Here is a 14,037-nt window from a genome sequence, read left to right as displayed (position 1 = left end):
GTATAGAATAGTTGAACATAAATTATAAAGATTTATTAATGAATCTTATGTGGATATTTATGTTATTCTTATATGTTTAGATATTCAAATATAATCATATATATATATATATATATATACAAATGTATATGAATTAACTAATGTTGTTGATTGTCTTATTAACATTCTTGCCACTTCATTATTCTCCTGACGGGATTAGAAAGGTATCAGGGGTGACTATTATGTCACACCTAATAGACGTGACTCAAACATGAGTTACACCTATCGGTCATGACCCATGGTCAACTCTCCCGCATATATATACTTAACCTCTGCTAATCTTTAAGCACAATGAACACATAAGTTATTAAGTCTTCCAAGTGCATATCAGTGAATATAGTATAAAACGTATTTCTGCTTTTCCTAATCATCATCTTGTCTTATATTCAATCATTATCTTGAGGAACGATTCAGAATAATATTACTCATACAATTTGATACACTAATAGAGATCTTCTCTACTTGGCTATTCTAGTTAGGGTGGGATTCAACCCTCACCCTATTTTGTTTGTGTATTACTTGGCCTGAATTTGGCAAATCGGGGCAACATTCTTGTTTGCAAGTATCATTGTTTATGGAAGATATATATTTATATGGTTTGTGTGATAGTGTACGCTATGTGCTTATATTGATATGTCTAAGATTGATAAACAACTACATTATCTCATTGAAGGAAGTTTCTTGGTTCACACAGCCTCGCAACCATGCTCCTATCCCCTACCTTCATCCCTCTGTACGGCCCTAGCAATCACCCTCTAGCACATAGCATCCTGTACAACCTTCTCTAACTGTATGATTGGCATGCTTCCCACACCTCTTTCATTGCACACCAAATGACCGTATGACAATCGCCATTCCCCTTCATCATTGTATGATCAACTTCAAATCCCACAGTACGATTTATGTTATACACCCTATACACTCCCTCCATACCCATTGCATGTCATCAACATATAGTCTTGACCACTGTGCCTCCGTTTCTCCATTGTATGACTCATAATTGCTACCGTACATTTCTAGTTACTGCCTTGTCATACACCATCTAGCATTTCCAACAACTTCACACCCTCCACACGCCTAATTATTCTAATTTGTCCTCCATGCTCCAAGAATGAAACATTACATCCTTCCATAGTCATCACATTAATTGAATAATTCATCTATTTAATTAATCTCCCTTTTGTCTATATTCTTCCCAGGTAAATTAATTAATTAAATTTATCTAAGGAGTCCCAACATTTAATTAAATAAATACATGCATCTAATTTAATCCTTTTTCTCTCTTTTGAATTAAAAGTAATTCAAAATTCCACAAACCCCATTCATTTGTACATTCCTACAAAGGTCACTTGCATCATTAATCCCTTATTGAATCAAGTAAATCATGTTATTTGCTTAATTAATCCCTTCCTCCCACTTGGAATTAAAAGGAATTAAAAATTCCAACATTGATTCGCTCTGGTCCCAAACATCTTGCTATCTCACTTGCCCTCTAGTCATTTTCCATTAAGTCTAATCCCTCCCTAGGCACGTGCACATTCCTAATCATATGTATTAAGCAACAAAGGCAATCCTTGTCCACTTCTTATGCCTGATCATATTTGGAAAGGACCCACATGAGTGTCTTACATCCTTTCTCCCTCCAAAGAATATTAATTTATTTTCCTTTCCCCCACATGTCCTTTTGGGTGTGAGACAAGAAATACATTTATGGCAAACCTTATTTCAACTCCTAACATCCTATCATGCACTCTAAGGTTGATACTTGTCAATCTCCTATGGAGTGTGAGAACCATTACCACTAACCTCCCTTGATCTTCTCCCTCTCCATCCCAGCCATCCATTCCGATTCCTCTATAGTAAACCAAAACTCACCTCATTCCATTCTGATTATGTAACTTTCAACTTATGCAATTTTCAGCTCAGAGCTATCATACTTGTGCAACTTTGGAGCATTCATCACCATATCCTTTGCAAGCTTGAGCAATTATGGAGCATCTACATGCCATTATGTTGTTGAATTCGCGAGAACACATACAATCAATCTATCTTGGTCAAATTGTTGCATCAATGTGGCTACAAATTGCTACTTGAGTTTGCATTTTTTATTGCTTTTAGTCTTCTTTTGATTAATCATGCATGTTGTTTTGAGTTTTTGGTTTGAGACTTTAGAGTGTGTTTATTAGCTATTGTATTCTCCTCTAATCACATTTTTCTTGCACACATGTTTAAACATTGGGTCAGTGAAACTAAACAAGGAATACAAATCTTAAAGGATTAGTTTGGGGCCTTCATGATTTAGTTCATTGAAGCCTTCATTTCTTGAGGACTAGCAATCTTGTGAAGGGTGGACTGGCATGCCCTTGCCTTGATATGAATATGAATGCTTTGAGAAAATTGTCTTAGATATGAGACTTATGATTTTTTCGTAAGAGTTAATATGCTACATGAGCAAGGAATGCCTTTTTATGAACAGCAATTGCAGCAATTAACATATGTCAAAAGACAATATTATTAAAGCAACGATTCCCAATGAAGATAAGAAAACAACGATCCTTCTAGAGAAGACAAAAGCATTCATTATAAATGCTGCCTGACTCTTTGGCAAAGACTAACAATTGTGAATGATGAAGAGAAAGAAGTGGCTCGTTTTCATGACATGGGAGAGAAAATCTATTCACTAAAATGCAACAATGATCAGGAATTTACTATTTAGCGCTCTAGTTTTGCAAATATGCATCATTTAAACAGCTATAGAAAAAGGGATTACTAAGTTAAACTTGATAAAAATAAAGTTGGAGATTTCTTAATGAAAAGATGCAATTTACATTATTTATATGGTGACAATAAAACGTTGCAATTTATATTAAGAGAAATTAATATTTTCAAAGGGTGTGACCTGTGTGAGATTGGAAAGGGCATGATCAATGAGTTTGGATTATGTTTAAATGAATGAGTGTGTTTGTAAAAGTCACCCCCTTGAGAAAGTCGTATATTTTGAGAACCATTCTGTCTCTCAGGAAAGTCTCATTTCTTATGACGGATTTGAAGGTATGGTGAATAGGGTGTGTACATGCAAGATAAATAAACAAAGCAGTTATACACCAGGAATCATATGCGAAGGAAATAAGACTGGAGTCAAAGGGATACATTATTACATAGTATAAGAAGAGTTTATGAAGAAAAACGAATTATAAGAGCAGACCACGAGGAGTTTATATGCTGATTTTGTGAAAGAATCAGGAAGAAGTGAGAATTCAAAGACAAACTTATTATAGCAGATTTATGATCACCATAATGGAAGATTGGAAAGCTATAAGGGTAGTGGTATTGAAGATGATCAGAACTTAAGAACAAGGATCAGAATCAGATTTATTTTGAAATGACAAGCAATAACATTTCTATTTACTGTGGATAAATTATAGGATAAATTGAGAAGGGGACGTTACTTTTTAAGAGTCTATTTCCCAGTATTCCTATGGAATGATATATGTAGTGATTGATGGGGATGCATTAATGAAGTGTTTTTATGAAATGTTATCTGTAGTATGTAGTGATTGGTGGGCAGCTTCTTTGCCATCCTAGACTATCTTGTTGCAAATTGGCAACAACCATGAAGGCTTGGTTAAAGGGATAATCGTATATTGTATTATGATAAATGACAATTCTCAACTCTTGGATAATGGTTGGAAGGATTTCAAGGACAACCTTTTTGTGTTATAAGATAATATTTTTTTTGAAGTTCCTATTTATTATGTAACAAATGACTTTTCAAACATTAAATATTGAAGTCGATCTTAATAAATCACCAGATTGATTAATAGGAAAGAATTGAGAAAATCTTCTAAAGGAAGGATTAGTGTGCATTTTCACCTTGATGGTTTCTTGGACTTTGAGGACTATCATGTTCTCAGGGTGAATCACCAATGTGATATTCTTGACATGACATTGCCACTAAAATTACTCTTTGTTCTTAAGTTTAGTATTTATAGGGAATCATGAATGGATAAGTCCTGTCCTTCGCTTTTGGATTCAGCTATGTAAGATTTATTTGCAATAACAGTTTGGATCAAATTTTGTGATTCATTATCTTGATGAGAATGCTGTAGAGAGTCATTTTCTTTTGACGACTCTCTCATCTTGATGTGTGATCATGAAATGTAATCTGGAATGTTGATGCAAATAAGTCTTACACACCCGAATCCAGAAGGAAAGCACATTGATCATTATAGATTGTGCAAATCTGATGTCTCTGATTGACAATTGTTGCAGAGTTAAATGGAAGGTAAATAATTTTCCTAGAAATCAATCAGATTGGCATGACAAAACATTGTGTTTCTGTGTCTTATATTGGGAAAGAAAACTACAGCTCTCTTATCCTGATGATGGATCATGAATTGTGATTTAAAATGAACCATTGAATTTAGAAGAAAAGCATGCTAATTTCATTATTAACTGTGGAAATCTAATGTCTCTGATTGACTATTGTTATGGAGTTAAATTAAAGGTAGTTTTTGTTAGCATCAACAAAATTTGCTTCTTTGTAAGAAGTTTCCTAGAGATCCATCAGATTGGCATGGAAAAGCTTCATGTTTCTATGCCTTGTATTAAGAAATAAAACAATATAGTGGCCATTCGTTTTTAGTCTCAAATTTTTGAGATCGTTAACAAATATATTATACAAGACAAGACATGATATATAGTAATTTATTTTCCATGCCAAGCATTGGGTCGGGCACTAGAGTTTGATTCTTCTTTAATTGTAGTATGGATTTATTGTTGTGTTTCATGAGGATCCTTTATTTTACCTAAAAATTTGGTTCTTTCAGGGATGAGGGTGACCTTGGGATATGGGGATGGATGAAATATCTTCCTACCGTCATCAGTAGGCGGAGAAAGCTTGGGTATGTACCCATCTACAGTAAATGTTTGGGGACTTCTTGACATCCCAAGGATGTCAGGGAGCACCCATGCTGGGTGAAGCATAAATGTGACTGAAAAAACAGTTTAAAATAATTGTATCACACCTAGGTCTAATCCCAAAGTGCAGATGGGGCCAACCAATAGCTCACACCTCAAAAGTGCTGTAGGTAACTTAGTGTGCCCTGGATTCAAATCATAGTCAAGTTTCAATACCTTGCCATTTGGATTGAGAAATAGGAAGAGAAAGATGAAGAATTCAGTCATCTTTTCCAATCATTCATTCAAACTTTCATCAAGCCTTGGAGCTTATGTTGAGACTTCACAAGTTTAGGAAAAAAAATTGTTGGAGTGTTGTTTCAATGTTTTGAATTTTCTTTCAGTGTTGCAATAAAAATATCAATATTTTCCTGTTTGATAATTAGATAATAAAATACAAATCTCAAATATCTTATTGTATTATTGGTCTTTCCAAATGTTTATCTCATTTAGAGTTCTAATTTTTGCTTATTTTTTGTTTAAAGATTTCAAATTTGATATTTATAGATGAAAGTTCTTACAAGTGTTTATGAATAATTAAGAAATGTTTCAGAACTGCTTTTTGCTTTTTTTTGGATTTCTTAGTGTTGAAAATATTTTAAACTTAATATTTTCAAATGTTTACTTACAGAATTAAAACTATGTAGTTTTCAGAGTTTCATTTCAGTTGTTTATAGGATATTGTAACTGCTGTTTTAAATTTTTAAATTTCTGTTTTTGGATTCTTGGTTTTTAAGCATATCATGGGGGCTCATCAGCAAACAGTGGTAGGCTGCAGTTGGTAACAATAGCTTCTGTCTGGTACATCTTAGGTATGGAGACTTGGTAATGGAACATTACAGAAAACACTTACATTTCCAGTGGAGATAAAAGCTATTACAGTAGATCCTGGAGAGAGATTACTATTTTCTGGATCTGTGGATGGAACAATATTTGTCGATGAACTTGACATTGGATTGCAGGATACTAGTGATGTTGCTACAAAAAAACAATCATCCATGTTAATTGGCCACAGGTGACAACAGGATTTTTTGAAAATTGTGTTTTATGGGAGGAGTAGTGGTGTTTCTTTTCCAATAAAAAATTAACCATTTTTAAAAATCTCTGAGTCTCAGTGTCCTTTAACAGGGGATCTATTACAGCTCTAGCCTTCACAACAAATCAATTGTGGCTGGTATCTGCTGCAGAAGATTGCACTGCACGCATATGGGATGTAGTTACTGGCCAGGTTATTCGGATATTCAACCATAGGAAAGGTATTTTTTGGCTGCTAGATGCTATTAATGTAAGCAACTATGGCTAGCTATTGCTCTAACTTTTCAATAGGCCTTTGAATTGGGAAGTACTCACTACACAGTGGACACAATTTTTTTTTGACGTAGATGCATATAGAATATATAGGAAAATAAAGCTGTCAAATGTTGTTGTTAGTCGATGATCACATAGAAAGTAGCTGTAATGTACGCATCTGTGACAAGAAGTCTAACTGTTTTATCTGTCTTGTGATTTCATAGAATTTTATATGTAATCAGGAAGATATTTAAAAACATTATAAAATTTCAGACAAGTGATGGCTGGTGTTTTTTTCTGGAGACCATCACCCTCTGGCACGGATCCCCACAAGCTGGGTAGTCTAGAGACTCTAGAGCCGCAGTATACACATTATCCTTTTTCCAGTCCGTCTAGGAAACAAGAAACACAGTGTCCTGTGGTTACTTTTAACATATTAGAGTTGATATATCATTTAGGTAAAACTTCTGCAACACATCATTTCTACTCAAATTACTTAGATTCCAACCTACTCTCCATTGGAATTATGGCTACATCCATTCCCCTTGGCATGACTTTAGTCCATTTCCATGACATAAATCTACTAATTTTTGGATGCCCTCCACATCATTTGTGCATATTGCAAGCTTCTTTTCTACTGTGGGGGTTACTCTAGCTTTGGACATAATGGAAATTTCTAGAGGAATTGCATTGATTCCTCATAGGGTATCCCATAACCCTATAACCTTGGATACTTCCCTGCAAGTTTTGTCTTAAAGAATAATCAACATTGGCTCGAACAACTCCACTTCAAATGTAGATGGGCATATGCTTTTGGGGTGCATGTTTACCCTTCATTACTATTTGTTAGTGTCACAATGCTTCATAATTTATTCTGTACTTTCATTTTTTTTGTTCTAGATTTCTCCCTTCCTAGAACTTTCTATTGTTACAGTAATAACATCTTGGCTCATCAACCTACTTTTCATCATCTACAGAGATCAATATAATTTCTTCTTTCTTTCATTGACCATCCAATGCGTGTGGCTTTTAGTTCAATTGTATGCCTTAATTAACTCAATGTGTAAAAGGTGGTAGTGGATACAAATGAAAAACATACATAATTTCTTACCCTCCAGTTTGTGCAATTGCTGAAATGCAATCCAATAATTTCAAATTTAATTCAAGAGAGGGATGATACAGTACCATGGTTCCACGGAGTCTCAAAATCGGCAACAAGGAATAGGTTTTTGGAACTAGCAGACAGAGCGAAATTTGGGGATGGTGGCACATTAATTAATAATGAATTATAACATATAATATGTAATATTTATTTTTAAATAAGGCAAAAGCCTACAGCGCAACAGTAACTTGCGAGCCTCTCATGTCGGAGGTCTTGGGTTCGAATCTATCTTCGCCTAACATATCATAATAATTAATTCTAATAAATAATAATAATTAATCTAGGCTTCAGCCGTTTACTGATAAAAAGTAAATAAATTTATTTTTAAATATTATTAAATGCATAGTTTAAAAAATCGGCGAAATATCATCAGTCTCGCGGTATTTCATGGAAGAAACATGCCAGCGATTATATCGCACAAGATATTGGCACCGAAATTTTCAAAAAACCGCTGTGATTTTTCCGGCAAATATCATGCTAAAAGCCAAGAATATCGGTCAAAAAACGTTGAAAAAGTATATCGCTTTCAGGTTTATAACTTTATTGTTTTAAAATGTGACATTTCTTTTTTCATAATAGTCTTTAGTTAGGATAGTAGAGACCGGACGACCATTTTTGTGACAGGCTCAGGCGATGATGATAGTATTGGAGGCATCAGTGTCAAGTGCCATTTTTTGTGACCACTCCATCAGTGTTACATTTTCTGCATTGACACCAGCAATGTGGACTCGTGGAGTGTGTCAGCTCTCTATTTCCAGGCGTCGGCTCTCCATTTCCTTGTTAAGCGTCAGTTCTTTACCAGTATGAGTTTAGTGGTAAAAATTAAAATGTTATCCGATGTTACTTATAATCTTTTACATTACATATTATCATTATTTTTTATGTTTATTTTATTTTAACTTAATCACAATTTATATTCCAATTAAAATGCAAACTGTATAATACTGGTTATCAAGGTTGCACGGGGATGGGGGTACTTTGGGTACCGGTACCACTACGGCTATTTTTCATAATAGGGGATGGGGACACTTGGTTATCAAACTTAATTTTTAATTATACTTTTATATTCATAGAAAATCTGAAATTATGAGTCATGAAAAGTTTTTTTAAAACAAGAACAGTGATAAAATTTGCTAATGTAATGTACTGTTTTCAGTTTCAGATTGCTGTATGTTTGTAATAATATTATATGATAACTATTTAGATGCTAAACAGAGAAGGCAGACTTTAAACATGAACAAGAAGATCATAAATCATATGACAATGACATATTGCAAATGATAAACTTCTGACTTGAACAGTGATAAAGTTTATTGTTAATCAATATTGTATCAAAGTTTCAAACTGATTAGGTATTGAATTAAGCTTGATAAATAACAAGCTGATACGCAAACAAAAAACCAAAAAAATAATCAGAAATCTTAATCAACGTCCTTAGCTATGATGCTCTCCACCGAGTACCCAATACTTAGGATACGTGAACCCAGTACTTGGGTACGTGGGTGTGGGTACAAGTACCCATGCAACCTTGCTGGTTATATTTATAATTGTCAATTTTATCTATTTTATAATTATAACTACTATCAATATTTATTATTATTAATTTTATAATTATCCACTACCAATATTCATAATTATAGTTATATAGTTATGATAAATATATTGGTAACATGGTAACTATAAAAAATTATAAATAAAGTTTAGTTTTTTAATAAAATAAAAAATTATTATTTATAAATTTATATGCTTAACACGAGTATATGAATAAATATATATTTATTAGATTCAATTCATTAACTTTTATAGGTTTATAACTATACTAAATCATTACTTATTATATCAATACGCGTTTTAATTATAAAGTTTTTTTTTGGTAGGTTCTTATCATCTACCTATCTCTTCACATAATAGCACGTGGTAGAGAGAAGGATGCATTATTGAACTTAACATGTATTCAGAAGTTGTTGTTCCATGGAGTTTGATTTTTACATGTATTGAACTTATTTATAATTCTATCATTATGTTAATCTACTAAGTTTTAGTTGCTATGTTTTACTGTTTAACTCAAAACTTTGATTAATATAGGGTGGATATCCCAAATTCTTATATGTTCTAAAATTCTGGTGTGTATGTATGAGTTTTTAAGAACACATTAAGAAATTGTATATTTTCAAATGTAAGATAAAATTGCCGATTTATTGCTGAATTTTTCAACGAGTTTTTGCCAATTCCAATATTTTCAAAATTTGTGGGGGCCAAGATATTGCGGAAACCGAATTTTTAAGGTATGATTAAATGTATATTATTTTTTATTTCTTATTTTAAGACATAAATAATATGTTTTCTTTTTCAGAAATATCATTTTCTTGCTACTAGCTGCCATACTATCAGCATTTTGGCCGTTTTGAATCATAGGGTCGGCCTTTCCATTGGATTTGTGCAATTTGAAATTTATGAGTTTCAGTTCATTTCATAGCAATTTGGTCGGAGTTCAGTATACCAATACTTGTAATCATGTTTCCAATATAATAGTATGGCGAGTTTGTTCGCAAAATTTCTTATTTTCTATTAATATATAATTGCTTGATAAAAATTTCTAGAGAAAACAACCACACAATTGAGTAATCTGAAAATTAAATCATATATTGTTTCATTGTGTAAGTTCATCTAACACAGACAATATATCATCATTGTCATGAAATCCAGATTTCCAACATAAACTTTTTTTGTTCATATATTAAAAATCAGAGCTTTTAGCAATTTCTAATCTCTCAATCTGTCAAAAAATGAAACTTTAACTACAATTTATCTCTGATATTTGCCAAGAAATTGTTTTTTTGCCTTGCCAATATGTGGCAGAGAATGAGATTTTGAACTATGGTATAGCGGCTGGCCCTTAGAATCACCAACAACACTAAAACTGGCTATCATGCTTTGTTGTGTTCTAGTTTGGTGATATTTATTTCTTTTCTTTTAAGGTATTACATTTGAAAGCAACTTCCAAATTGCATGATTTCTTGTTTGAAGAAAAGTGAAACTAACTACTCAATTTTTCTTTTTACTAATGCAGGACAAATAACAAATATCTTGGTAATTCCACAGATCTTGTTTCATGGAAAGGGTTGTCAGAAAAACAGCAGTAGAGGAAGTTTGCCTGGTATGCCAGTTTCTTCTTTAGAAAAGGCATTGAATCCAAGAGGTGGCTTGGAAGAAACAATAACAGTCATACCTTCATACTGTTCATTGGAGGAAGAACCTGATCAAAGTAGATCATATAGTGCAGCTTCAATGAAGCAACAAATCATGGATCTTGAGGTTTATCTTCTGTGCCTCATTTTATCATTGAAATCTGTCTCCTAAACGAATTGACAATTAAATAAATCAGCTTATTTTGGGACTTATCTTTGTTGTAACCATTTTTTAATATGACATATGTCATACCTAAAGAAAATCTTGCACATAAATTAGTAATTAGTACTGTGTTCATAAATAACTCAATACCATTTATCATTTGTTTTTAACCGACTGTGAAAAATGCTGACCAAATTTTACTGGAAGGAAATGAAGACTCATTCTTAGTTCTTTTGTTTCGTATTTATCCAAATAATACAGAAATTTCTAACTTCTGGTTGCTTAAGTCAAATGCACTGAAATTTGAGTTTTGAGTCAGAAAAGGATAGGTCTGTCATTTACTGACTGGATACCATTTCAATGGTTTACCTCTCAAATATTATTGTTTATATATCTCACGGGAAGTTACTAATACTTACACTCCCTTGTTTGGATATACATATATACATATATGCATATTGAATACCAAATACATACATGATTCATCTGGATCCTACATGGATACCATATCCAGACATTCATATGCAGTTAAATTTGGCTGTATGTTTGAGCAGCACATCACAGTATCTCATGCCTTATCTAGTCTTGTAACAACCCAACCTGCCATAATGCAATTTATTCAACACTTTCTGATCGCCCAGATACAATGCCTCCAATAACATAGCTAATTTAAATGAATGCAGTTACAAATTGCTATGATAGCTAGGTGACCAAAATATGTACGTGTCAGAGCCAGCTTTAATTTACACCTTTTCAATGGATTGCATAAAATGAGATGCAGGTGGCGTAGCTAACCTATCAACACCTTTTTGACAGACTATATGTATGCAATGGAAGCCAATGACAAAATGTCTAAGTTTGACTCAGGCAAGAATGGTTGATAATGCCAGTGTGTTCATGCCAAAATGGGCGGAATGATATGCAAAGGTGATTGGTGGTAAACTGTCCAATTTTACCTTACAAGGTACATAGAAAAGATAGCCTCTGATGGTACTACTGTCTGAAGTTTACAATATTAATGTAATATCCCCTTTCTGAAATAGGATTTAATATAAAATTAAAATGTACAAAATAATAAAATATCATATAATATAACTATAGATTAATTAAGTTTAACAAAACATCAAAAGGCATGCAATGAAGAGTTGTGTCTTCCTCAACATAAGATATAAAAGGGATAAGAGTTCATTTAAAAGTGGAGATATGGATGAAGGAAGAAAGAAGAGATCTAAAGGTATTAAGAATGCATTGCTGTAACAATAAAGGAATGGGAAGAAGATAAGGAAGTGACTCTTTCAAAGGGGTACCAATGATGAAGGGTTGTGACCCTTTCAGAGGGAGGTAATTGTAAAAAGGTTTACCATTATGAAGAGGTATGACTCACCCTCACACTGGAGGATATAAAGGGGAGACGATTTCATTTGAGGATATCTAAAGGTGATCAATTTAGAAAATAACGAATTAGTCTCAAAGGCAACAATGAAAAGTAGTGACTCAATCCTTACGAAATGAAGTGACCCTTCCTCCAATGAAGTATAAAGGAGGATTCATTCCAAGCATTGAAGGGGACTTATCAATCATTACTCATCCATACCTCAAGGCATCAATCAAGAAAGATCAAACCATTTAACAATAACACTCAGAGTAGCGATGAGCATCCAAAGAGAGAAAGTTGGAAGACTCATATTTACAAGGTGCTTGGGCAAGATTTAGGGCAATTGCAAAAAGGGGATATTACAATTGGTATCAGAGCTTTTGATCTTGCTAGACTGCAGGGTAAATATAAGATAATGGATGACAAGATCTAGAGGATAATCATATGGATGTTTTAAATAGTCATAAGATTGTTGTAAGTGCTCTACAATCCTAAGTTAACAGTGGATAATTGAAGCAAATTCAGAAGACATGCAATGACATTGGAGAGCATATGGAGAAAGGTTAAAAAAAGTGAAATGCAAATTAGGAAAACAAAAGACTCTGATAGATTTAGAAAAGCATTGCAAAATGTACAACAAACAAAGTTTAAGAGGATAGTTGGATGGAGGTTCCCGCCATAAATTTGTGAGGGTCAAGTTCATTGATGTGTATTATACTGATGACAGGGAAAGATAGCAGCTTGTATGAACGTGAAGACAGTCATCTACTGATTCGTGAAAAGTAAAGCCATATAATGTCTTGAAGATACAAAGATAGTGAAGTCCAAGTATGAAGAATTATTTTTGCATTTTCAGTCTATCCAATATTCATGGCAGAAATCTAAACTAATTGCCTTCATTGTGCGCCATGGTCGATCTTGCTGCTGGTATAGTTGTAGCAATGAATTTGTTGCAAGCTGTTATACCATTGTTTGAAGTATATGAATCCTTTTGTCCATGCTGATGTTACAGTTATAAGAAAAGCATACAAATCCAAGACTTAGAGCAAATGTAAAAAAGGGTTATGAGAAAATCAAAAGGGATTTCATAAGAAGACCCTCAAAGCATAGCAGATCTAGAGAAGTCCTAGGGTAGAGAAATATGAAGAATATATTTGAAGCATATTGGAGCAAATTTATGCCACATAAATGAGCATATGGGAGCAGCAAGATGGGGTCAGGCCCACTTTCTGGCTCTAAATTGCCCTGCCAATTCAACCTCGGATTCCCATGCCCTCTCATGTTGTACAATCCATTTTCTGGAGATAATAATTCAAATGGATACCTTCACCGGGGTCCACCAACTAGTGCAGCCTGCAAGATAAGTCCAAAAATCAAATAGTACCAGATAACATCAAATACACATCAAAACATATACCACCAATAGGTGCATCCATACTTTAAAAAATTGTACTCAACAATAACTCAGCAAACCCAAAATTTAAAAAAAATTGAGAATCGATGAAAACTTGGGAATAAATTCAGCAACTCAACTGTTTGAAAATACAGTTTTTTGAAGAAGACATGTATAGTAAATTTGTAGAACGTATTACAAGTCTAATCGGGTCCCAACCAGTGGGTATAATATGCCAGTAAGCAATAGTTTTAGATGAATGAATGAATGATTTTAATGACTTCCATAAGACTGGTCAGTCTAAGGGGACCAAAATTTCACTACCTTGAATTATCTCCATATTCCTTTCTGTATCTGACCCCCTGTTGTGAATTTTAATTAGAAAGCTAGCATTTTGGTTGATCGTGTCCTTGTCAAATAATTGTGCATGTTATCAGCTCCCAAGATGATTTTGTGCTAAGCATGTAT

The 14,037-nt window shown here is 33.4% G+C and overlaps 1 protein-coding gene across 1 annotated transcript in view; it reads left to right on the top strand.

The window, feature by feature from the left end:
- LOC149580102 (protein ROOT INITIATION DEFECTIVE 3-like) overlaps window positions 1-14,037 on the top strand; it is a 287,451-nt gene that overhangs the window by 259,009 nt on the left and 14,405 nt on the right. Inside the window, exons 7-9 of the mRNA XM_089789119.1 lie at window positions 5,811-6,013; window positions 6,127-6,254; window positions 10,521-10,765. Coding sequence (XP_089645245.1) covers window positions 5,811-6,013; window positions 6,127-6,254; window positions 10,521-10,765 — 576 coding nt within the window. The remainder of the gene's footprint in view (window positions 1-5,810; window positions 6,014-6,126; window positions 6,255-10,520; window positions 10,766-14,037) is intronic.

The sequence above is a fragment of the Cupressus sempervirens genome, chromosome 1, assembly GCF_028749045.1.
Source record: "Cupressus sempervirens isolate cs-2001-9-10 chromosome 1, ASM2874904v1, whole genome shotgun sequence".
NCBI lineage: Eukaryota > Viridiplantae > Streptophyta > Pinopsida > Cupressales > Cupressaceae > Cupressus > Cupressus sempervirens.
This window is presented reverse-complemented; position numbering and strand designations above follow the sequence as displayed.